General features: G+C 46.6%; 1 protein-coding gene across 2 annotated transcripts in view; it reads left to right on the forward strand.

Moving 5' to 3' along the window:
• The first annotated feature begins 4,659 nt into the window (after nt 1-4,659).
• Nucleotides 4,660-26,779, forward strand: part of LOC140714359 (SH2 domain-containing adapter protein F-like) — a 239,109-nt gene continuing 216,989 nt past the window's right edge. For both annotated transcript variants that reach the window (XM_073025550.1, XM_073025551.1), the window contains exon 1: nt 4,660-5,060. In XM_073025550.1, coding sequence (XP_072881651.1) covers nt 4,719-5,060 — 342 coding nt within the window. In that variant the 5' untranslated portion in view covers nt 4,660-4,718. The remainder of the gene's footprint in view (nt 5,061-26,779) is intronic.

A 26,779-nucleotide genomic window follows, 5' to 3' on the forward strand; every position in this document is an offset into this window, starting at 1 on the left:
GTAAATTGCCCCTCATAAGTAGGTAAGTGGTAGAATATGGTGAAAATAAAAGTGATCAATGTAGAATTAGTATAGATGTGTGAACGATGGTCTGTATGGATTTGGTGGGCAGAAAGGCCTGCTTCTATGCAGTCTCTCTCAATGACTGTATAAGCAGACAATCTGTTAACAACAGTTGACCATCAACAGGGAGTACTGACTCAAAGTCAAAATGCATGGCACTGTAATGGAGCAGTTAGGGCAATGCTTTGCAGCACCTGTAGTTGGTCACCCAAGCTATCGAAACAGTCCCTACATGGGATCAAAGCCATTATACTCGGACACATTAGCCACGCGGGAGCACTGATCTGTTAAAAGCAGGGTTCTGTGGGTGAGGGTCCAATAGATAGATAGGTAGAAAAGAGAAGATCTGCAGATGCTGGAAATCCAAAGCAACACACACAAGATGCTGGAGGAGCTTAGCAGGTCATTCAGCATCGATGGAAAAGAGTACAGTGAACATTTTGGGCTGAGACCTTTCAGCAGGACTGTATTTTTTTTCCATAGATGCTGCCTGACCTGCTGAGTTCCTCCAGATCCTTGTGTGTTGCTTAGATAGATACTTTATTGATCCCAAAGGAAATTACAGTGTCACAGTAGCATTACAAGTGCACAGTTATAAATATTAGAAGAGAAGTAGAAAGAATAAAAAAAAAGTTACCACAAACAGTCTAACAGGAGGGTCATCACTTCCCCGGCTATAGGTTGACTCATTATAGAGCCTAACGGCTGAAGATAAGAATGACCTCATATAGCGCTCATTGGAGCAGCGCAGTTATCTTAGTCTTTTACTAAAAGTGGTCCTGTTCAGACAATGTAGCATGGAGAGGGTGAGAAACATTGACCAGAATTGCCAGGATTTTCCCTAGGGTCCTTTGTTCTGCCACAGCCTCCAGTGTGTCCAGTTTGACTCCTATAACAGAGCCAGCCTTTCTAAACAGTTTATTGAGCCTGTTGGCCTCACCCGTGTTGATGCCATTGCCCCAGCGCACCACCGCATAGAAGATTGTACTGGTGACAACAGACTGGTAGAACATGTGAAGGAGAGGCCTGCACACTCCAAAGGCTCTCAGTCTCCTCAGGAAGTAGAGGCGACTCTGGCCCCTCTTGTATACAGCCTCTGTGTTGGTGCTCTACTCGTCTGTCATCCAGGAGCACACTATATTTGTAGGGTCCTCACCATCAGCAGTAACAGGGATCAGTGCAGGCTTAGTCTTCCTAAAGTCAATCTTTTTCATTGAGTTTCGAGTAGATAAACATAACAATGATAATGATACAAAGAGATGGGGATTACATTAATAATGGTTAGCGTACACAGAAACAGACTAACATGTGTAATCTAAGCCTCCCAATCTCTTAGTAACTAAAAACGAGAAAGATTCAAAAAAAAATTTTTTACAAGAGAAAAGAAAAGTCCCCCTAAACTTAAAAAAAAACAAAATAAAAACAAAACAAAAGCTGGGCTGCCATGTTTCATTAGTTAAAATCCTTATTTGTCATTAACTCCGCTGCTCTACACATGAACAAAAAGTTATTGAGAAGGATTCGGAAAAGGTCAGCTTACATCATATGAAAATGTTGAATAAATGGCCTCCAAGAAACTTGGGGGCCATTAGTCTTCCTAAAGTCTATCTCCATTTTCTTTGTCTTACTGATGTTGAGCTACAGATGATTCAGCTCGCACCATTTGACAAAGTCCTCCACCAGGGTCCCTGTGTTCATCCTCCTGTCCTCCCTTTACACACCCAACTATTGCTGGGTCATCAGAGAATTTCTGCAGATGATGTGACTCAGAGTTGTATCTGAAGTCTGAGGTACACAGGGCAAACAGGAAGGGAACCAATACAGTCCCCGAGGCCCCAGTGCTGCCTGTAGCCATACTCCAGTATGTGGAACTTAGCAAAGTTGATCTGTGAACTGGAGCTATCAGGAACCAGCCACCTGGTTATTCACCCTTACTTGTCAGACCTTGATGTGTGTGGTGGACACACTCACATGGACAATTGGAGATTATGCTGGGAACTGGTTATGACAGTTGTGCTGTGATTTAAGGATGTGGAGCGCTAATGAGAAAAGGAGGTACATAATAAAGTGTACTTCACAGTCATACTTTGCAGTCACTTACATACATACATAATGCAGAGTGTATGTGGACGAAAATAATCCTCAGTAATCCCTCTGCTCAGACAAACTTTTGATATCTCTCACCAGTTTCTGTGCTTGAATGCAATTTAATTCACTCACACTCCCTGTAAAACCTTGTTTACTTATGCACACAGTGAGAGCTGGAATTTTAATCTTGCCTTTCACTTATTCATCGCAGCATGCCAGTTTCCATTGCGTACAGGAGTGAGATACGGCAAGCCTGCTGAACAAACACATGAGCTAATTGTCTTCAAGGATTAATGGCAACGGGAAGGGTTCATTTCCATCACCTCACTCCCAAGAAGTTGTAGAGGGTATAAACTCAGCTCAATACAACATGGGCACATCACTCCCCAACCACCGGCATCCACAAGAGGTACTGCGTCAAGAAGGCAACATCCATCAGAGATCCTCACCACCATGCCATCTTCTTGCAGCTACCATTGAGCAGGAGGTACAGAAGCCTGAATTCCCACCCCAAGAGGGTGGGAGGAGGAAGGGAAAGGGGCGAGGGCAGTTGAGGGAGGGAAGGGGAGAGAGAAGTTGAGAGTTGGGGAAGGAGGGGCAATGGTTGGGATGGAAGGCTCAACAACAGCTACTTCCTTTCAGTTCCTTGATTCTTGAACTAACGTCTTCAACTCTGACTTTGAAGAGACTGGGATGGAAGAGGGAATAAGGGAGCAAGAAAGTAATGGAGATTAATGGAATGGGAAAGAATTCTCACTGTAGTCTGATGGAGCCACAGGAGTCTCGATGGAGGGTCAGATAGACCGTGGAACACTACAGCACAGGAACAGGCCATTTGACCACGATGTTCTGCCATGGTAACTAATCGCTTCTGTCTGCACTCAGGCCGTACGTCTCCATTCTCTGCACATTCATGTGCCTAATGGCCTCTTGGGTAACTCTATGATATCCACCTCTGCCGCCTCTTTTGACAGTGTATTCGACCCACCACTCTGTGTAAAAAAACTTACCCTGCACATCCCCTTTGAACTTTCCACCTTTCACCTTAAATGCACGTCCTCTGATATTAGGCATTTTGACCATAAGATAAAGATATGCTGTCTGTGCTTCTTATCATTGTATAAACTTCCCTCAGGTCTCCCCTCAACCCTCACTACTCCAGACAAAGCAAACCAAGTTTGTCCAACCTGTTCTCATAGCGCATGTTCTCATCCAGGCAGCATTCTAGTAAACCTCTTCTGCGTTCTCTCCAAAGTCTTCATGTTCTTCCTACAATGGGGTTTCCAGAAATGCAGGTGCAGCCTGAGCAGAGTTTTATAAAGCTCCAAAGATGTGAAGTAAGTTGACTTGGGAGACACTCTTAGTCAGTAGACTGTCGGCAGCATAATCAAAGATCTACACACACCCCGAACATTCACTGTCCCCCACCCCCCACCTTCGGGCAGAAGATACGAAAGCCCAAAAGCAGGTACCTCCAGGCCCAAGGACAGCTTCTATCCGACTGTTATAGGACTGTTAAGTGTGTGGTTCCCTAGTACGATAAGATGGACACTTGGCTTTTGCCCCCTCAACCCCTCCAACTCCCTACATCCCACCCCCTCCATCAGCCAACACCTCCATCCCCAAACCCCTTCCCTCCCTCTCCTCCTGACCCCTCCATCATTCTCTTAAACCCTCCATCTTTCCACCATCCCTCCCACTTTACCACTCCATCACTCTTTCTGTCCCCACTCTCCTTCTTTTGCCATATTCCTCCCTCCCCAATCCCCCTTCCTCTTCCAGCTCCTCTCCTCCCCTTCCCCTCCCTCTCCTCCCTCCCCTCCCCTCCCACTTCTCCCTCCTCCCCTCCCCCTCCCCCTCCCCTCCCACTTATCCCTCCTCCCCTCCCCCTCCCCTCCCACTTATTTTCCTCTCTCCCCTCCCCCTTCTTTTCCTCTCTCCCCTCCCCCTTCCTTTCCTCTCTCCCCTCCCCCTCTCCTCTCCCTCCCCTCTCCCCCCCCACTTATTTTCCTCTCTCCCCTCCCCTCCCCCTTCCTTTCCTCTCTCCCCTCCCCTTCCTTTCCTCTCTCCCCTCCCCTCTCCTCTCCCTCCCCTCCCATCTCCTCCCCTCCCCCTCCCGCTCCTTTCCCTTCCACTCTCCCTCCCTCCTCTCTCCCCTCCCCCTCACCTCCCCAACCCCCTCCTACCCTCCCCAACCCCCTCCTACCCCTCCCCTCCCGATCCACCTCCCCCTCCCTTTCCCTCACCTTTCCTACCCATCACTCCATTTCTGCCTCCATAATCTCCACCACTTCCCCATCTATCGACTTTATCCTCCAGCCCTCCATCCTTTCTCTTCCCTCTATCCCGCTAGTTCCCATCATCTCTCCACTTCCTCCTCCATCCCTCCACTTCCCTCCCTCCCCCATCCCTCATTTGCCTCCCTCAGTCGCCTGTAAGGAGCCGCTCGGCCTGCAGGCGGCGCCGGCGGCCCCGCTGTTCCTGCCGCCCGTGCGCGAAGATCGGCGGCGCCAGTCGGCGGAGGCTCCGACGGGACCGGCCGGGCAGAGCGATGCGCGGCTGCAGCGATGGCCAAATGGTTCAAGGAGCACTTGATCTTCAAGAGCAACAAGGGTCCTCCTCAACCCCCCAAGCCCGACTACCGATTGCGGTCGGCCGGGCAGCCCGACATCCTGGCCGCTTACAAGCTGCAGAAAGAGCGGGACTTCGAGGACCCTTACACCGGCTCCCGGGGCTGCAGCGCTCCGGCTCCCGGCTGCGGTGCCAGCTCCTGCCCGCTCCCCAACCCCGTCAAGAAAGGCGCCGCCGAGGTCAGGTACATCTCGCCGAAACACCGGCTCATCAAAGTAGAAAACCCCGAGAAAAACTGCGGTAAATCGCCCGGATCCCCCGAGGATCAACAGGGCAAGGTGAGTGACCGAGACCCCGAAACGTCCCGCTCGGCAGCGCCGGGGCTCCCCGCACACTTCGCCTTTCGGCAGATAGGCATCGGGGTTTTCACACTTCTCCGCTAAACGAATAGCACTTTCGAGACGCAGAGTGTTTACTGCGAAGCAGTTACTTTGTTTCTCAAAATACCTTCCTCGAAAGATATTTTCAGATAGAAAGTATCTCCGCAAAATAAGTCGCCGTGTTTTGAAGGATACTTTGTTGTTGATGAGGTTGTTATGTTCCTGTGACTCAGTGGGCGCCTCTTTCTCTTCAGGATTAGCTTGTGAATTGACACCTTGGTTTCTTAAACTTTGATTTTTTTAGCTGAGATTTTTCGGTTGGAGTTTCAAATGCTCGCTCAGATCCCAGTGACTGACCGAGGGAGGGATGCCCTGACTGGGAGAAGACGCACTGTCTGCCATCCTGTGCTGCTGTTTGCACAGACCGGGGGTATTCTGGGGTCGTGATTAACATATCATTTTTTTTAAAATATAAAAACGGAGTGTTTTATGATCATTTCTTTGCTTGTGTGATGTTGGTTGTGTATGAATTGGTTGCAAAGTTACCAAAATCACAACAATGGCGGTAGCGTCTTTTGGCATGATGAGAAAGGCGCTATAGAAATGTACGTCTTCGGGTGAACTAAAGGTTCCTGTTCGCTTCTCGCTTTTTTAACGTTATTTTGATTCACTTCACCTGGAAAGAGGAGTTAATAGGCACAAGAGATTCTGCAGATGCTGGAAATCCAGGGCAACACACACAAAATTGCTGGAGGAACTCAGGTCAGGCAACATCTATGGCAGAGAATAAACAGCCGATGTTCTGCTCAAGAGGGATTAATAGCCTGCCCCACCCCCTCTTTTCACTTCTTCCTTCACAAAGTTCAAAGTAAATCTTTCTCCCTCCCCTAAGCATACACCCACTCACTGTTGTACATAGATATATACACACCCCCATATAAACACTCTCACTCACTCCCGCATTAACACTCACACTTCCACACACTCACACGTATACCCCCTCTCTCCCCCTTTTTCTCGCTCCCTCTTCAGAGTTCCAGGTTAGCCATGTCAGGGGAAGGGGCCACATTCTGCGACGGAGAGTCTCTGGGGAGGGCTGACGGTTGTAGTGTCACAGAGAGTGAAGGGGGCGGGGAGTTGGGCAGCATTTCTTCTGATAGATTGCGGCCCGACGCCGAGATGGAATTGACGGCACCGAAGGAAGAGGGGAGAAAAGTAGACGTTAGAGAGTGTGAGTGAGGTACTGGTCTAGACAGTGGGTTCACGTTCATTTGTTTATCACACGCACTTTGAAACATACAGTGAAATGTGCCATTTGGATTACCAACCAACACAACCTGAGGATGTGCTGTTAACACACACACAAAATGCTGAAGGAACTCGGCACGTCAGCCAACATCTGTGGGGAGGAATAAATAGTTAATGTTTCTGGCTTCATCCCACTTCCTTTCCAGTCGTGATGAAGGGCCTTGGCCTGAAACTTTGACTGTTTATTCCCCTCTGCAGATGCTGCCTGACCTGCTGAGCTCCTCCAACATTTTTTTTTGCGGGTTACTCTGGATTTCCAACATCTGCAGAACCTGTGTTTGTGTTGGTGGCAAGGGCAGCCACTCAGTGAGTCAAGTAGGAGCACAATCTAGATGGGCTGAAAGGACTTGTATCATAAATTTAACTTTTATGTAATACTTCGTTACTTCAAAAATAACATTATTTGTGAAATCGGTAGGTGTCTTTCTCGTCATTTGTAGTACTATAAAATAATACACGGAGTTCTTGTGACTGTGTGCAGGCGGGTGTGTGTTAGAAAGCCTGTTCAAATGGGGAGTGCATCCACAAATGAGCTAGATTTGCTCTGTGTGATGCCTGTTTGGCACAAGGGATTCTGTACATGCTGGAGATGCTGCCTGACCTGCTTATGAAGGGGAATGAACTGCTGGCATTTTGGGTGGAGACCCTTTACCAGCATCTGACTCAGTCTGAAATATTGACTGCTTCTTCCCCTCCATAGATGCTGCCTGAGGTGCTGAGTTCCTCCAGCATTTTTTGTGCGATCGGTTGTTGGTGTGCTTTCAAACTCCGGGGGGAATGGGCATGACAAGTGGCTTCATTACTGGGGAATAAGTCCTGATGAAGGGTCGCAAACCAGAAATGTGGGCTGCCCATTTCCCTCTACAGAAGTGGCCTAGTTCACTGCGTATTTTGTCTTCCTCCTGAATCCAGCTTTGGTCTCTTATATCTGCGCGAGGCAGTAATATTAGGGAGTCAGTGGGAGGGGTGATGTCATTCGGTGGTGATGTCAACAGCAGTGATATTAGGAGTCAGTGGGAGGGGTGATGTCATTCGGTGGTGATGTCAACAGCAGAGGTATTAGGGAGTGGTGTCGATCGGGGGGATGATGTCACACAGGAGGTTGTCGGGTAAACGTGCCTCATCCTTGGCACCCCTTCCCTCAATGACAGTTGATTACCAGTACTTCTCTCCTCAAGGTCACGCCCAAAGCAGAACCTTCCTGCTTGTGACTGCAACCTTCAGTAAAGCTTTTGGTATGATGAGGTCTCTGGGGTAATACCTTGTCAAATAGACCAGTCCCTATCAAGAGAGCACTGCACACAATTAAACTCTCTGTCCAAGCTGTGATGATCATCCCCCACAAGCCCTGTTAACTGTGGCAATTAACCACTGTCCCTCACTCTTGGTGGAGGTTTCTGCCGTTCCCCAGTGGTCAGTGCCAAGCTCTCGTCTTGAGCCACTTTTTTTTCCCTAACCCTGTAGTGGTGCTCCTGGGGATTATTGTGCTTTTGTTTAAAGGTCGATTGTAAAGTCAGTTTTATGGGATCATATATATAATGGACAGCCGCTTGCAGACTGGCGCACTTTTGCTATTGTATTTAACGTAGGGCGATGGCATTGCAATCGTTAATCCTGTGGTGCGGAGCTTGCTATCAGCTGCAGGAAGGCAGAGAGCAGTTACAGAATAACGTGTGTTTCAGAGTGAATACATGCATCTGATGGACTGTGTAGGCATGAGTGTATCTGTATGTAGCACTGTGCTACAGTACCAGTGAGGATGGGTCTGTCACTGTATAAAATTCGGTACCAGTGAGGATAGTTGAAACACTGGGGTACAGTACCTGTGGGGATAAGTGTAACGCTGGGGTATAGTACTGACAGTCTGTCACTGTATAACACTGGTACAGTACCAGTGGGGTTAGTAATAGCACTAGGGTGCAGTACTAGTGGGGACAGGTATAGCACTGGGGTAAATACTGGTGAGGACATGTCTGTTGCTGCTTAACACCAGAGTACAGTACCGGTGGGGACGGGTCTGTCACTGTATAACACTGGGGTACAGTACCGGTGGGGATGGGTCTGTCACTGTATAACACGGGTACAGTGCCGGTGAGAATGGGTCTGTCACTGTATAACACGGGTACAGTACCAGTGAGGACAGGTCTGTCACTATATAACACCGGGGTACAGTACCAGTGGGGATGGGTCTGTCACTGTATAACACCGGGGTACAGTACCAGTGGGGATGGGTCTGTCACTGTATAACACCGGGGTACAGTACCAGTGGGGATGGGTCTGTCACTGTATAACACTGGGGTACGGTACCGGTGAGAATGGGTCTGTCACTGTATAACACCGGGGTACAGTACCAGTGGGGATGGGTCTGTCACTGTATAACACTGGGGTATAGAACCGGTGGGGACAGGTCTGCCATTGGTGTTGAAGGGAGCAGGTTAGAGCAATGAATTGAAAGCATCAGACTAAACGATAGCAATAAAATGCTGGCTTTTATTAGCTACCTGCAGTGTGATGAGCTGGTGCATTTAATACTCCAGCTCTGATCCTCTCTCTCGTTTCTACCCTGGGTTGTGGTTACGATTCGATGCCGAAATCTTCCTGTTTAACGATTCGACGCCGAAATCTTCCAGTTTAACATCATTGCATTATTTATATCATTTTAAATAGCCTTTTAACTTATGCAATGGAGATGTTTGACAGACCATGTTAACCCATTGACTGACAGATGGATGTGTTGGTTTGGTGAGGGGGAGGGAACGTGGGACGTGCTAATGAGCTCACAGTGACCCAGAGCTCCTTGCCAAAGGGTTGTCCTGGGATCTTTACCATTCTGTCTCATGCTCAGCAAATCTTTGAGGAAGAGCATCAGATGGCACAGTAAAGGATCCTTCCCTGCCTGTTGATGGAACCTCCGGCCGGAGCGGAGTAAGCCTGTGAGAGTTCAAACAAGTGTCTGTCCACTCTCCGTATCCTCTTCTGACTGGGTCCACCTCCATCCGTGTCCTTGTTATCTCGGCACTTCACAACTCCTGCATCTTCCCGGTGGGCATATTTTACTGAGTTCAGGAGGATGGGGGTTGAATCTCACTGAAACCACCTGAGTACTAAAAGACCTGACCACTGGGGGGGAGGGGGGGGTCTCTGCATCTGTACTCAATGTACTTCAGAAGGACGAGGGTGGAGATTCTCATTAAAACCTATTGCATACTGAAAGTCCTGGACAGAGTGGATGTGGAGAGGATGTTTCCATCAGTGGGGGAGTCTAAGATCAGAGGGCACACCCCCAGAATAGAGGGACGCCCCTTTAGAACAGAGATGAGGAGGAGTTTTTTTAGCTAGGGGGTGGTGAATCTGGAATTCATTGCCACAGATGGCTGTGGAAGCCAGATTATTTAAAGTAGAGGTTAGTAAGCGGTTTTAAGGGTTACATGGAGACGGCAGGAGAGTTTCAGTCATGATCGAATGGTGAAATAGAGTTGGATTGCCTAATTCTGCTCCTCTCTTTCGTGACCTTATTGTACCCTTGAAACGAGGCATCCAAAACTCGTGCACCTGATCTCTTTTTAATCCAACATCACCTCCACCTTCCCAGCCTGCTTCCAAGGTGAGCAATGGTGCAATCTGTTTAAAAAAACACCTGAGGGGGATGGGAAGGGAAAAAAATTTTTAAAGAAAAAAAACCACCTCACTTTTGATTTCAAAACTCCCCCCACAGCCACTACCCTCTCCAGTTTCAATCCCTGTGTTCCTCCAGTTCCAAGACTTTTCTCTGTTCCAGGATAATTTCTCCATGACTGGTGCTACCTTTTCTGTTGCCTGGGCCCTGACTCTGAAATTCCCTCCCTAAACTTCTGTAACATGACTTTTCTTTATACCAGGTTTTTATTCAGCAGCCTATGCCTAACATCGAGCATCCGCCTATAACCCCGGTCAAATTCTGATTCACTTATACAGCACATGTACACTGAAACATACAGGGAAACGCGTTGTTTGTGTTAACAACCAACACAGCGGAAGGATGTGCTGGGGGCAGCCCACAAGTGTCACCACACATTCTGATGCCAATAACAGAATGCCTACAGTGCTCGGCTGAACAGCACCGAGCACAACAAGTAACAAAACAAGTCAAGTCGCTTTTTATTGTCATTTCAACCACAACTGCTGGTACAGAATACAGTAAAAATGAGACAGTGTTTTTCGGGACCATGGTGCTACATGAAACAATATAAAAACTACACTGAAACTACATAAAACAACACAAAAATGACACTGGACTACAGACCTATACAGGACTGCATAAAGTACACAGAACAGTGCAGGCAGTACAATAAAGACAATTGGCACAGTAGAGGGCAGTAGGTTGGTGTCCTCCCTCCCTCCCACCCACCTACGCACGTACAGTCCTCCAGACTGTCTTAAGGCCTCCAGTCTCCAGTGGACTTGCAGATCGCAGACACTGGATTCAACTTCCCCAGTGCACACACAGGCCAGGGCTCCAGAAATTGCTTTTGACTGCCGAACTTTCAGTCGAACTTGAGGCTTTGATCTTCCATTGCCAGCGCTTGCCTCTACCCTTACAGGTTCAAGTGATTGTCTAGATTTTAGTTGTGAGAATCTTTGTTGTCATCACTCTCTCAGTGTGTCCCAGATTTCAGCCACCCTGGGTGTGAGAATACTTCCCTCGAACCCTTCTAAACCTTCTGTCATTATTCCTGTGTGTTCTTATTTTGTACATTTCTATTATGCAGAAGCTTTTTAAATCATTCTGTCTATGCCCCTCTACTGTTGTACAGCTCAGTCTGCAGTCTTCCCCAGCCCCCCACCACCCTCTCCAATGCAATCACTGTTTTCTTCCCACAGTATGGTCAGGTTTAGTGCAATAATTTGTCTTCTGATTTGTAAAAGGTTTAAAAATAATAACTTCTGTCAACTAATATAAGATACAATAGTTTAAGAATAAAATACTATCCTCATTGTCAGGGTAGAGGGAGCTTCACTCTGTGTCTGACCCCATGAATGTGTGATGGGACAGTGTAGAAGGAGCTTCACTCTGTGTCTGACCCCATGAATGTGTGATGGGACAGTGTAGAGGGAGCTTCACTCTGTGTCTGACCCCATGAGTGCGTGATGGGACAGTGTAGAGGGAGCTTCACTCTGTGTCTGACCCCATGAGTGTGTGATGGGACAGTGTAGAGGGAGCTTCACTCTGTGTCTGACCCCATGAGTGTGTGATGGGACAGTGTAGAGGGAGCTTCACTCTGTGTCTGACCCTATGAATGTGTGATGGGACAGTGTAGAGGGAGCTTCACTCTGTGTCTGACCCCATGAATGTGTGATGGGACAGTGTAGAGGGAGCTTCACTCTGTGTCTGACCCCATGAGTGCGTGATGGGACAGTGTAGAGGGAGCTTCACTCTGTGTCTAACCCCATGAATGTGTGATGGGACAGTGTAGAGGGAGCTTCACTCTATGTCTGACCCCATGAATGTGTGATGGGACAGTGTAGAGGGAGCTTCACTCTGTGTCTGACCCCATGAGTGCGTGATGGGACAGCGTAGAGGGAGCTTCACTCTGTGTCTGACCCCATGAATGTGTGATGGGGCAGTGTAGAGGGAGCTTCACTCTGTGTCTGACTCCATGAATGTGTGATGGGACAGTGTAGAAGGAGCTTCACTCTGTGTCTGACCCCATGAGTGTGTGATGGGACAGTGTAGAGGGAGCTTCACTCTGTGTCTGACCCCGGGAGTGTGTGATGGGACAGTGTAGAGGGAGCTTCACTCTGTGTCTGACCCCATGAATGTGTGATGGGACAGTGTAGAGGGAGCTTCACTCTGTGTCTGACCCCATGAGTGCGTGATGGGACAGTGTAGAGGGAGCTTCACCCCTAAAGTTGCAGGACATAGTACACTTCAGCAAAGTACAAGCCCTTCGATCCATGATGTTATGACAACCTTTTAACCTACTTGAAGATCAATATAACCCTTCCCTCTCATGTGGCCCTCCATTGTTCTTTCATTCATGTTCCTAAGAGTGTCCTAAATGTCCCTAATGTATCTGCCTCTACCACCTCCCACGGCAATGTGTTCCATGCACCCACCACTCTCTGTGTATTAAAAAACAGCGACCTGTGACATCTCCCATATTCTTTCCTCCAATCACTTAAAACTTTGTCCCTTGGTATTAGCCATTTCCGCCCCGTGAAAATGTCTTTGACTGTCCACTTCATCTCTGCCTCGTATCATCTTCTACAGCTCTATCAAGTCACCTCTCATCCTCTTGCATTCCAAAGAGAGAAGCTCTGCTTCACTCGACCTATCCTCGTAAACATGCTCTGTAATCCAGACAGAGACAGAAGGAAGTCAGAGAAGACAAGATGGAAGCTCTGTGTTAGAGGACAAGATGGTGGAACAGACGGATAGTGGCAATGGGAGCAAATGAGGCATAAATAGGTTGTTTACCTGCCTGGAGGAGCACATTTTCAACAACCGTGTTATGCTTTGGGATTTGATATTAAAGCTGTACAAAATATTGGTTAGGCCAAATTTTGAGTATTGTGTGTAGTTCTGTCACCTACCTACAGGAAAGCTATTGAAAGAAGGCAGAGGAAATTTACACAGATGTCGACAGGACTTGAGTTATAGGGGACGGTTGAATAGGTTAGGACATTATTTCCTAGAGTGTAGAAGAATGATGGGAGATTTGATAGAGGTTTAGAAAAAATGATGAGGGATATAGATTGGGTGAATGCAAGAAGGCTTTTCTCACTGAGCTTGGGTGAGACTAGAACTAGAGATCATGGATTAGGGGTGAAAGGTGAAATGTTTGAAGGGAACCTGAGGGGGAACTTCTTCACTCAGAGAGTGGTGTGTGTGTGAAATGAGCTGCCAGCGGAATTGGCGGATGCAGGTTTGATTGCAAGCTTGGGTAACTACGTGGCTGGAGGAATATGGAGGGTTATGATCCAGGACCAGACAGAATTACAGCTTGGCACAGACCAAATGGGCTGAATGACTTGTTTTTGTGCTGTAGCTCTGTGATTCTATGGCTGGATAACACTCAACGCCCTCCTGAAAACTGCCCTGAGTGCATCTTTCCAAGGGCACTAGGAGGGACGTAGTACCTGTAGGAATGTTAACGTGCACATACTCAGTGATTTCAGGATGCCAAGGGTTAAACTGCAAGAAGCTTGCCATATTGTTTTGTTTGGTGGGTGATTTAGTGGGCTCTTTTAATACATTTAAGGAAACTGATAGGTGAAGGTGGGGGGGGGGGGGTGCAATCCCTGCTGGTCTTAGAGTCCAGGGATGTACATGGTGCCAGAAAATCAGTGCCTGGTGAGGGGAATTGTGGTAAGCTGAGTTATTGCAGGAGATAGAAAAGAGTTTGCTACATGTAGCTGGGAGATGGTTTAGCCATGATCTTGCTGAATGGCAGAATATCCCCAGAGGCTCAACAGCGCCCCTTGTCGTTGTTGATGGGATTAATTGAAATATCAGGTTAATTGAGTTGGAAGTTTGGAAGTGGTGGCCCATTGGCCAGAGCCCGGGGCAGCGGATATCTGCGAGTCTGCTGGGGTCATCAAACGCCCAACGTCTGTGTCCAAATCCAAGTCCACTGGCAGCCAAAGAAGCTGAACTGTCTCGGAGTTAGAGGATTGTGTATCTGCGTGGGATGGACTGAGGAAAGGGGCTTGTTTTGCTGTTGTTGTTTCATTGCTTGTTGTGTTCTGTGTTGTTCTACTGAGCACGGTGGGCATGCTACATTGACGCTGGGATGTGTGGCGACTTTGCAGGCTGCCCCCCAGTACACTCTGATGTGTTGGCTGTTAACACAAAATGACGCACTCACTGTATGTTTTGATGTACACACGATAAGTAAACTTGAGTCTTAAATCTCGAATATTCTCCGTCCAGAATGTACATTCATCTCTACTGTATCAAACTGAGTAAAGACGCTGAACAACTGTTGCAAATCAGTGGTGAGGTTTAACAACTGGTTCTGCCGATATAATTGCCGAACATGTACCTTCCTACTGGTGTCCAATTGCTTTTCGCTCAGGAGATTTGTCTTAACTGTAATCGCAAAAAGCAGAGTTGCCCTTCAAAGCCACATCCTTGCTGAGTCCTAAGCAGCTGCTTGATGATGGCTGATTGGATTGGACAGTGTGATATCGTACATTGGACATGTCATGGGCTCCAATTAAAGTAAAGCCCTGGCTAATTGACCTGTCGGGCTCTGTAACATTCATCACTGGGCCATCAGCTGCTCCGGAGCAGCCCCTGAATTTTCGTCATGGGGACAATCTGGGGGCATTGAGGCCAGTTTCTGTTCTGAAATATATTTAAAAAAACATGATCGACCTGATGTAGGGAAAACTGACTACAGATTCTTCCAGGCATTTTTCAAACTGGTAATAATAATAATCAAATGTTTCACATTATTCATTAATGACCAGGTACAGTATATATTCCATTAGTTAATTATGGGGAGTGTTAGGGTGATTATTCAATGAAATGAAAGAATTATTGCTCGTGTTCATTTGGCGCCTTGAAAAGGCAGCATCAGTCATTAAGAACCCCATCATCCAGGACATGTCCTCTACTTATTGCTACCATCAGTGAGGATGTGCAGGAGCCTGAAGAGACACACTCGACATTTTAGACACAACTTCTTCCGCTCCACCATCAGATTTCTGAACAGTCCAAGAACACCACCACTATTTTTGCTCTCTTTTTGAACAACTTATTTCATTCAACAGCTTAATTTAACTTTTTCTTCTTGTACTTTATAGATAGATAGATAGATAGATACTTTATTCATCCCCATGGGGAAATTCAACTTTTTTTCCAATGTCCCATACACTTGTTGTAGCAAAACTAATTACATACAATACTTAACTCAGTAAAAAATATGATATGCATCTAAATCACTATCTCAAAAAGCATTAATAATAGCTTTTAAAAAGTTCTTAAGTCCTGGCGGTAGAATTGTAAAGCCTAATGGCATTGGGGAGTATTGACCTCTTCATCCTGTCTGAGGAGCATTAGTATAGTATAGTATATTTATGAATTTATAGTATATTTATGAATTGCACAGTACAGTAGCCACAAAATGAGAAATTTCACGACATAGTCAGTGGTATTAAACCTGATTCTGAGTGATTCAGTACCAATGAGTATAGAAAGCAAATGTTTCCAACTTGTGAAAAAAGGAATCATTTCACAAGTGGCCTTTAGGGACAGAACCCTTGTGTAAGCCGGGACTGCCCGTACTCAGAAGATCAGGCTGCGTCTGAATCAGAATCAGGTTTAATATCACTGGTATATGTTGTGAAATTTGTTTCGGAGCAGGAGAACATTGTAATACGTAATAGAAAATCTATAAATTGAAGAAGTATGTTTATTAAGTAAGTAGTGCAAAGAGAAAGCAAAAAAATAGAGGTGGTATATTTGGGTTCATTGTCCATTCAGAAATGTGATGGCAGGGAAGAAGAAGCTGTCCCTGAAACCTGTGTCCTCAGGTTACTGTATCTCCTCCTTGATGGTAGCAATGAGAAAGGGACATGTCCTGAATGATGGGAGAGTGGGGGTCTATCATGATGGATGCCGCCTTTTTGAGGCATCGCCATTTGAAGGTGTTCTCGATGCTGGGGAGGCTAGTGCCCATGATGGAGCTGTCCTGAATTTACAACTTTCTACAGCTTTTTCTGATCCTGTGCAGTCGCCCCTCTATACCCGACAGATGCAACCAGTTAGAATGCTATCCACAGTACATCTGTAAAAATTTGCGAGAGTCTTTGGTGTCATACCAAGTCTTCTCAAACGAATGAATTATAGCATTATAGCTGCTATCGTGGCTTCTTGTAATTGCATCAATATGTTGGGCCTAGGATAGATCCTCAGAGATGTTGACACCCAGGAATTTGAAACTGTTCACCCTTTCCACTGCTGATTCCTTAATGTGGATTGGTGTGCGCTCCCTTGACTTCCCTTTCCTGCAATCCACATTTAATTCCTTGGTCCTACTGATTTTGAATGCAAGAATCTTGTTATGACACCACTCAACGAGCAGGACTCTCTCACTCTTGTATGCCTCTTTGTCACCATCTGAAAGTCTGCCTACAATAGTTGTGTTATCAGTAAATTTATAGACGATATTTGAGCTGTGCATAGCCACACAGTTGTGGGTGTAGACAGAGAGTAGAGGAGTGGGCTAAGCACAAATCCTTGAGGTGTGCCTGTGTTGATTGTCAGAGAGGAGGAGATGCTTTTTGTGACCTGCACTGACTGGTGAGGACATCAAGGATCTGTGGAGAGAGATACAGTGTTAATATTTCAGTCCTATAATCTGAAAGATGCTGCCTGACCTGCTGAGTATTGCCAGCATTTTCTGTCTCTGACGATGCTGAGGATGTTCTACGAGGCTGTGGTAGCCAGTGCTATCATGTTTGCTGTTGTGTGCTGGGGCAGCAGGCTGAGGGTAGCAGACACCAACAGAATCAACAAACTCATTTGTAAGGCCAGTGATGTTGTGGGGGTGGAACTGGACTCTCTGATGGTGGTGTCTGAAAAGAGGATGCTGTCCAAGTTGCATGCCATCTTGGACAATGACTCCCATCCACTCCATAATGTACTGGTTAGGCACAGGAGTACATTCAGCCAGAGACTCATTCCACCGAGATGCAACACTGAGCGTCATAGGAAGTCATTCCTACCTGTGGCCATCAAACTTTACAACTCCTCCCTTGGAGTGTCAGACACCCTGAGCCAATAGGCTGATCCTGGACTTATTTCCATTTGGTATGATTTAAGTTATTATTATTTAATTATTTATGGTTTTATATTGATATATTTCTTCACTATTCTTGGTTGCTGTGACTGTAACGAAACCCAATTTCCCTCGGGATCAATAAAGTATGTCTGTCTGTCTGTCTGTCTTTTTTTTATTGCAGATTTCCTGCATCTGCAATGTTTGATTACTTTTCTGATCTAGTTCTCTCAAACCTATCTCCTTCCTTGTTCAAAGTGCAAAGCAATTTCATTAACACAAGAGATTCTGGATCTACAAACAAAATACCGGAGAAGGTCAGGCAGCATCTATGGAAGGGAATAAACGGTCCACATTTCAGGCCAAGACCCTTCATCAGTCATTTGTCAGTCTTTGTGTGTAGTTTTTCATTGATTCTATTGTACTGCTTTGATTTACTGGGAATGACTGCATCAAAGTGAATACTCAAGATAGTATATGGTAACATGTACATACTTCGATAATAAATTTACTTTGAACATCGAAGTACATAGATGATAAATACTACATTGAAATTAATTTTCTTGCCGGCATTTACTGGAAGAATAAAGAAATACATTAGAATTAATGAAAAACTATACATAGCAAAGACTGATGAACAACCTATGTGCAAAAGAAGACCAAAATAGAGCAAATAAAAATTAATGCAAGACTGCAAGTGCAGGGGAACTCTGGGTTTCAGTTGACCTGACCGGGAAAATTACTCGACACAAATTTTTCCTTGCATTTTGGTGGCAGTGAGGCACAATTTTTGTATGACTGCACACTCTGACAACTCCAACGCCCTATGTGCCTGGGGGAATCATCACTCTAAACCTGTCTGATGTTCTCAGTCTGTGCTTTCCCCTCTGTAGAGCAGGAAGGGGTGGGGGAGGGGGGCTGGATTTACCCTCTGGTTGAAGCAGCACTCCTCCAGTGTGATTCCTGTCTGAGGGCTTGTACCTGCATCTGAAGTGCCGAAGAAAATTAAATGAGGAAGAACCTGTAGAATTCCTCGCTCACCAAGGGACCTAAGTCGCTCATCATGGACGGGAGTGACCTCCTTGTTGTTGAGTGCTGTCGAGTCCTCATTGACTCATGGCGATAGTGTAGGTGGCAAGATATGGAAGTAGATTCTTCCGCACAGATATTGCTGCTTCCCAGATTCGAACTCAAGACCATCTGCCTCAAAGTCCATTGCTGATGCCAGTACACCACCAGCCAGCTCAACCTCATTGTATCTCATACAAATTCAGCAAGTCCAGAGGTTGAGAGGATCAGTAGTTTTAAAATCCTTGGCGTTAACTTATCAGAGGGTCTGTCTTGGGACCAGCACAGAAGGGTCTCGGCCCGAAACGTTGACTGCTCATTTCAACAGATGCTGCCCGACCTGCTGAATTCATCCAGCTTGTTTGTATTTGTAGCTTCTCTACTTTCTTATAAGTTTGCACAGATTCAGCATGTCACCAAAAACATTGACAAACTTCTATAGATGCACAGTGGAGAGTATTGTAACTGGTTGCATCATGGCCTGGTATGGAAGCACCAATGCCCAGGAACAAAAAATCTACAGAGCGGTGGATACAGGCCAGTCCATCACAAAAAATTCCCTCCCCACCACTGAGCACATTCACATGGAGCGCTGCCACAAAAAAGCAGCATCCATCATCAGAGACCGATCCTCCAGGCCATTCCCTCTTCTCACTACTACCTATGGCAAATGGTAAGAAAGCCTTAGTTTCCACACCACCAGGTTCAGAGAGAGTTATTACCCTACAACACCAAACTGACATGAATAAATTCACTCACTACTGCTCTGAACTGATTCTGCAGCCTATGGACTCAATTTCAAGAACTCTTTACAACTCATGTTCTGTGTACTTCTGACAAGATGGCACCAGTGACAAATTGAAAACAGCTTACAAAACTGCTGGAAACTCTGCTAGATTCTAGATATACTACTATTCTTCTAGATATACTACTACTTCTGAATTACAATCGATTGCAGCCAGTAATTTCCCTTTTTAGGAATGTATGTTTGGGCCCACTGAACGATCTGGCACTTTTGCGATCTCCTGGGGGATTCGGAGTGGGGTGAAGCCACGGCTGTCATAGGGGGTGGGCGCTGCATCGATTCCTAATGGCAGAACACGAACCCGTTGTTGGCTCTGTCACTCCGTACCAATTAAAGTGTCGAGCAAGATTAAAAATCGACAAGGACGAGTGCAGAAAACAGTATTTGACTGGTCTCCCTCTTACTGCTGCCGACAGAAGGTGTAGGAGTCTTGGGTCCCACCCTGCAGGGTTTGATTGCCTCGTTGGCTCATGGTGGTGGAATCACTTCCAGCTGTGGTTGACATCTGTTGTCCTCAGTGTTCAACACTAGGCGATTGATAAGTTCGTGGCCTAAGGTAGAAGGAGTCAATTTTAGAAAACCTAGCACATTTACTTTTCAACATAGTTCCCTCCTACATTTACACACTTAGTCCTGTGGTTGTGGAGCATACGGATCCCTTCTTTGTAGATGGGGTCCACAACAGGGGTGATTGATAAGTTCGTGACCTAAGGCAGAAGCAGATGAGTTATTAACTTCAAACTTTCTGCATAAACACTCAAAGATTTGAACTGCACGTGAATGTAACGTGAGTGTCTTGGACCTCCAAGTGGTCCACAGCAGGGTGATTGATAAGTTTGTGGCCTACAGCAGAAGGCGATGAGTTATACAGCTCTTGTTAAATGCACATACAGTTCAACTCTTTGAGTGAAAATGCAGAACGTTTGAAGTTAATAACTCAACTCCTTCTACCTTAGGCCACAAACCTATCAATCACCCCATGCTGTAGACCACTCCTGGAGGTCCAAGACGCCGACTTCTACAAAGAAGGGATCTGAATGCTCCACGACCGCTGGACTAAGTGTGTAAATGTAGGAAAAATAAATGTGCTAGGTTTTCTAAAATTGACTCATTCTACCTTAGGCCACGAACTTATCAATCACCCCTCGTATTTGTGTGATTTGATCGTGGATGCTCTGGTGCAGAACTGGATCCATGGCTGTGGCCTGCAGCTGTCAACAAAGTAGTGAACTGTCTGACTCAGAGGCTGTGGCTTCACTCTCCACACTGCCTTGTGACTCTGCACTCTCTCTTGGGGCACTGCAGCTTGATGTTGAATGTTCTCTTGTGTTATTTGCTCACTTTCTGTTGTTTGCGCAATTTGTTCTTTTGTTTCTGCATGTTTGAAGGTCTTTGGTCTCATTTTCTTTAAGTGGGTCCGTGGTGTTTCTGTTTAGTGGCTGCCTACAAGAAGACAAATCTCAAGGTGGTATACTATATACATACCTTGATAACAAATGCACTTTGGACCTTGAACTATACTTTATTGCAGTTTGTCTTTTGCACATTGGTTGATTATCAGTTTTTGTTCAAAAGGTAGGGTTAGCTTTAGTTTTATTTATCACATGTACATCGAAACATACAGGAGAATGCGTTGTTTGTGTCAAATCAAATCGCAAGGTTTGTGCTGGGCAGCCCACAAGTGTTGCAAGGCTTTGGAATGTGAGACTCAGAGGAAACCCATGTGGTCACGGGGAAAACGCACAAACTCCTTACGGTGGCGAGAATTGAATCCCCAACTCATCGCTATCACTGTAGTAGTGTTATGCTATACTGCTGTGTTGCCCCACTTATGTATAGCTATTTATATAACCATATAACAATTACAGCACGGAATCAGGCCATCTCGGCCCTTCTAGTCCGTGCCGAACGCTTACTCTCACCTAGTCCCACCTACCTGCACTCAGCCCATAACCCTCCATTCCTTTCCTGTCCATATACCTATCCAATTTTTTTTTAATGACAAAATTGAACCTGCCTCTGCCACTTCTACTGGAAGCTCGTTCCACACAGCTACCACTCTCTGAGTAAAGAAGTTCCCCCTAGTGTTACCCCTAAACTTTTGCCCCCTAACTCTCAACTCATGTCCTCTTGTTTGAATCTCCCTTACTCTCAATAGAAAAAGCCTATCCATGTCAACTCTATCTATCCCCCTCGTAATTTTAAATACCTCTATCAAGTCCCCCCTCAACCTTCTACGCTCCAAAGAATAAAGACCTAACTTGTACAACCTTTCTCTGTAACTTAGGTGCTGAACCCCAGGTAATATTCCAGTAAATCTCCTCTGTACTCTCTCTATTTTGTTGACATCTTTCCTATAATTCAGTGACCAGAACTGTACACAATATAGTTTATAGTTATATAGTTTTTCATAAATTCTATTATTTTTCTTCTTAAAAACTTACATGAAAACTAATCTCAAGTACATTTATGTACTTTGATAATAAATTTATTTTGAACTTTGAAATAACAAGGACACCCCTCCCCCAGGTTCCAGCTCAAGGACTGTTCAGCTTGAGCCATCAGCTCTTACAAATGCTGCAGGAATGTTGTTTATTTTCCCCCTATCGATGCTGCCTGACCTGCTGAGTTCCTCCAGCATTTTGTGTGTGTTGCTCTGGATTTCCAACAACTCTTGTGCTCTTAGCCAGCCTTCAGGAACTTCACATTAAGCCTCCAAGGATCAATGTTTTCCTTGCTGCTACTATCTCTGAGTTATCTAATCGTTATCATGCTGCTACCCTTGAGAGCTTCCTGTGCACTGTTAGGCTGTGACATTTAGAAAGAAAAAGACCTAATTTTTAGAGGGATTTTCATTTCCCTTCCAGGCTAACCTCGAGCACTTAACTGTCAGTGAAGTACCTTTAAGTCATTCTCCCAATGGTGACGTAGGAAATTCTTCCATAGCTGCACCAAGAGCAACTTAAAACCACGTTACTGGCTGTCAATCTCCTTGGAAAGTGCTGAGATGGTGAAAGATGCAATGCTTTTCTGTTTTCTGTTGATGCAACGCGGGTTCCAACGACTATGGACAGCTTCAAAACGATTACGCAACCACTGACTGTGACTCCAGCCTTGAACTCCAGGCCGGGTCTTCACCTGCTGCGATTGTGACTCCCGTCTCCCCTTCCCCCACCACCACTCTGCAATCCCCTCTCCCTCAGATCCCATCGTCAGCTCCTGGGCCCTCAGAGGCTCCATCTTCCTTTCACCCCAACCCTTCCCTCTCCACTGACACTACCAGCCTCCCTCCCCCCCGATCCCATTTGTCATCCGTGCCGGGTCTTTACTATTCTCTCCGACCTTCAACTCTCTGAGGCAGAGCGCTCTGTCCGCATTAAGGCCTCACCTTTGTCCCCCTTCACCCACACCTCAGTGAGTTCTGCGTACGCCATGACGCTGAACTCTACTTCTGCCAGCTCCGTCTCTGAGCTTACTTCTTTGACAAGGACTCTCCTACCCCCACCGATGACCCCTTCTCCCGTCTTCAACCCTCCTCCTCTCCATGGACACCCCGCTCTGGTCTTCTGCCTGCTCTGGATCTCTTTATTGCTAATTACCGACGGGACGTCAACCGTCTTGACTTCACCACACCCTGTTCCAATTCCAACCTCACTCCTTCCGAATGCTCTGCTCTCCTCTCCCTCCGCACCAATCCCAACCTCACTATAAAACCTGCTGATAAGGGGGGAGCTGTTGTTGTCTGGCGTACTGACCTCTACCTGGCTGAGGCACAGCGACAACTCTCTGATACCTCCTCTTATTTACCCCTTGATCATGACCCCACTAAGGAGCACCAGGCCATTGTCTCCTATACCATCACTAACCTTATCAGCTCTGGGGATCTCCCATCCACTGCCACCAACCTCATAGTTCCCACACCCCGCACTTCCCGTTTCTACCTCCTACCCAAGATCCACAAACCTGCCTGTCCAGGTAGACCTATTGTCTCAGCTTGCTCCTGCCCCACTGAACTCATTTCTGCATACCTTGACACTGTCTTATCCCCCCTTGTTCAATCTCTTCCCACCTATGTTCGTGACACTTCTCATGCTTTGAATTTTTTCAATGATTTTAAGTTCCCTGGCCCCCACCATCTTATTTTCACCATGGACATCCAGTCCCTATATACCTCCATCCCCCACTGAGATGGTCTCGAAGCTCTTCGCTTTTTTTTGGATTCCAGACCTAACCAATTCCCCTCTACCACCACTCTCCTCCGTATATGCGAAATTAGTTCTTACTCTCAATAATTTCTCCTTTGGCTCCTCCCACTTCCTCTAAACCAAGGGTGTAGCCATGGGCACCCGTATGGGTTCCAGTTATGCCTGCCTTTTTGTTGGCTTTGTGGAACAGTCCATGTTCCAAGTCTATACGGGTATCCGTCCCCCTCTTTTCCTTCGCTACATCGACGACTGCATTGACGCTGCCTCTTGCACGCGTGCTGAGCTCGTCGACTTCATTAACTTTGCCTCCAACTTTCAGCCTGCCCTCAAATTTACCTGGTCCATTTCCGACACCTCCCTCCCCTTTCTTGATCTTTCTGTCTCCATCTCTGGAGACGGCCTATCTACTGATATCTACTATAAGCCTACAGACTCTCACAGCTACCTGGACTATTCCTCTTCCCACCCTGTCTCTTGCAAAAATGCTATCCCCTTCTCACAATTCCTCCGTCTCCGCGGCATCTGCTCTCAGGATGAGGCTTTTCATTCCAGGATGAAGGAGATGTCTTCCTTTTTTAAACAAAGGGGCTTCCCTTCGTCCACCATCAACTCTGCTCTCAAACGCATCTCTCCCATTTCCTGCACATCTGCCCTCACCCCATCCACCCGCCACCCCACTCGGGATAGGGTTCCCTTGTCCTTACCTACCACCCCACCAGCCTCCAGGTCCAACGTATAATTCTCCATAACTTCCGCCATCTCCAACGGGATCCCACTACCAAGCACATCTTTCCCTCCCGCCCCTTTCTGCTTTCCGCAGGTATCGCTCCCTACGCGACTCCCTTGTCCACTCGTCGCCCCCCCCCCCCATCCCTTCCCATCGATCTCCCTCCTGGCACTTATCCTTGTAAACGGAACAAGTGCTATACCTGCCCTTACACTTCCTCCCTCACCACCATTCAGGGCCCCAGACAGTCCTTCCAGGTGAGGTAACACTTCACCTGTGAGTCGGCTGGTGTGGTATACTGCATCTGGTGCTCCCGGTGTGGCCTTTTATATGTTGGTGAGACCCGACGCAGACTGGGAGACCGTTTCGCTGAACACCTACGCTCGGTCCGCCAGAAAAAGCAGGATCTCCCAGTGGCCACACATTTTAATTCCACGTCCCATTCCCATTCTGATATGTCTATCCATGGCCTCCTCTATTGTCCAAATGAATCCAAACTCAGGTTGGAGGAACAACACCTTATATACCGGCTGGGTAGCCTCCAACCTGATGGCATGAACATTGACTTCTCTAACTTCTGTTAATGCCCCTCTTCCCCTTCTTACCCCATCCCTGATATATTTAGTTGTTTGCCTGTTCTCCATCTCCCTCTGGTGCTTCCCCCCTCCTTTCTTTCTCCTGAGGCCTCCCGTCCCATGATCCTTTCCCTTCTCCAGCTCTGTATCACTTTCGCCAATCACCTTTCCAGCTCTTAGCTTCATCCCACCCCCTCCGGTCTTCTCCTATCATTTCGCATTTCCCCCTCCCTCCACTACTTTCAAATCTCTTACTATCTTTCCTTTCGGTTAGTCCTGACGAAGGGTCTCAGCCCGAAACGTCGACAGCGCTTCTCCCTATAGATGCTGCCTGGCCTGCTGCATTCCACCAGCATTTTGTGTGTGGTGTTGTTTGAATTTCCAGCATCCTCGTGTATGCTTTTCTGTTGTGGTGTTGGGTGTTGGGTGTTGGGTGTTGGGGGGGGGGGGGTGGTGTGTGTGTGTGTGTGTGTGTGTGTGTGTGTGTGTGTGTGTGTGTGTGTGTGTGTGTGTGTGTGTGTGTGTGTGTGTGTGTGTGTGTGTGTGTGAAAAACAGTAATTTGTTTGCCTTCACTAGTGAGATGTCAAACAAACCCGAGTCGCATCCAGCCCGGTATCAACTATGTGACCCCCCTCAGATGCTGCCCAAGCTGCTGAGTCCCTCCAGCATTTTGTGTGTGTGTGTTACTCAGAATTTCCGGAGCCTGCAGAATCGGTTGTACTTTTGACCAACATTGAAGTGCCTGCATGTGAAACAAGGCCATAAGACCAATTGATATATGAGCAGAATCAGGCCATTTTGCCCATCGAGTCTGCTCCACCAAATGGAGATCCGTTTTCCTTTTCTCCTGCCTTCATACCCTGACTAATCAAGAATCTGCCAACCTCTATCTTAAATATACCCAAAAAGGTAGCCTCCACAGCTGCCTGTGGCAATGAATTCCACAGATTCACCACTCTCTGGCTCGAGAAATTCCTCCTCATCTCTGTTATAAAAGGATACATTTCTATTCTAAGGCTGTGTCCTCTGGTCTGACACCTCCATCACAGGAAACATCCTCTCCCCATCCACTCTGTCGAGGCTTTTCACCATTCAATAGGTTTCAATGAAGTCACCACTCATTATTCTGAATTCCAGTAAGTAGAGACCCAAAGCCATCAAACACTCCTCATATGATAAGCCTTTCAATCTCAGAATCATTTTCATGAACCTCTTTGAACCCTCTCCAATGTAAGTATATGCTTTCTTAGGTAAGAGGCCCAAAATCGCTCTCAATATTCCAACTGAGACGTCACCAGTGCTCAACATTACATCCTTGCTTTTATGGTCTAGTCCTCTCGAAATAAATGTTAACATCGCATTTGCCTTCCTCACCACCAACTCAACCTGCAAGTTAACCTTTAGGGTGTTCTGCACAAGGACTCCAAAGTCCCTTTGCATTCTCAGAATTTTGGATTTTCTCCCCATTTTAGAAAATAGTCTGCACATTTATTTCTACAACCAAAGTATTTCATTTGCCACTCTCTTGCCCATTCTCCTAATCTGTCTAAGTCCTTCTGCAGCCTACCTGTTTCTGCAACACTACCTGCTCCTCCACAATCTTTGTATCATCTGCAAACTTGGCAGCAAAGCCAGCTATTTCATCATCTAAATCTTTGATATACAGCAATGAAAAGAAGCCGTCCCAACACCGACCCCTGCGGAACTGCTAGTCACTGACAGCCAACCAGAAAATGATTCTTTTATTCCCACTCGCTGCCCCCTACCAATCAGCCAATGCTTTAACCGTGCATGAGGACTCTCGGGACCTCAGATTTTTGAGTTTTTCTCTCCATTTCTCTCACTGTATTCCTTGCTCCCTTGCTACAACACAAATCTCCCAGTCACTACAAATAAAAGGGGCTTATTGGCTTGTCGCAGGCTTCTGCTATAAGGATCTCATGGGGGTGGGGGCTGGTGGGTGCACTGCTAGACAATTCTCGATGCTTGTGTGTAGGGAGAGGGAGGGAACGACTAATACCCTCCCCCAACTAGAGCAATACAAGCAGTGGGTAAATGGATTAATGAAGGCAGCATTATTGGCTTAAAACTTGGGGGAGTGTGTGGTGTGAATTGCTTTAAATTCTGAACCACCCACTCCTTGTATGATGTGTGTGATCTACTAGTGGGTCAGGTTCCTAAATTGCTCAGCGTTTTACAGAGGCTCTCCGTTGGTTGGTGGA

This window comes from Hemitrygon akajei, chromosome 21, assembly GCF_048418815.1.
Source record: "Hemitrygon akajei chromosome 21, sHemAka1.3, whole genome shotgun sequence".
NCBI classification, from domain to species: Eukaryota; Metazoa; Chordata; class Chondrichthyes; order Myliobatiformes; family Dasyatidae; genus Hemitrygon; species Hemitrygon akajei.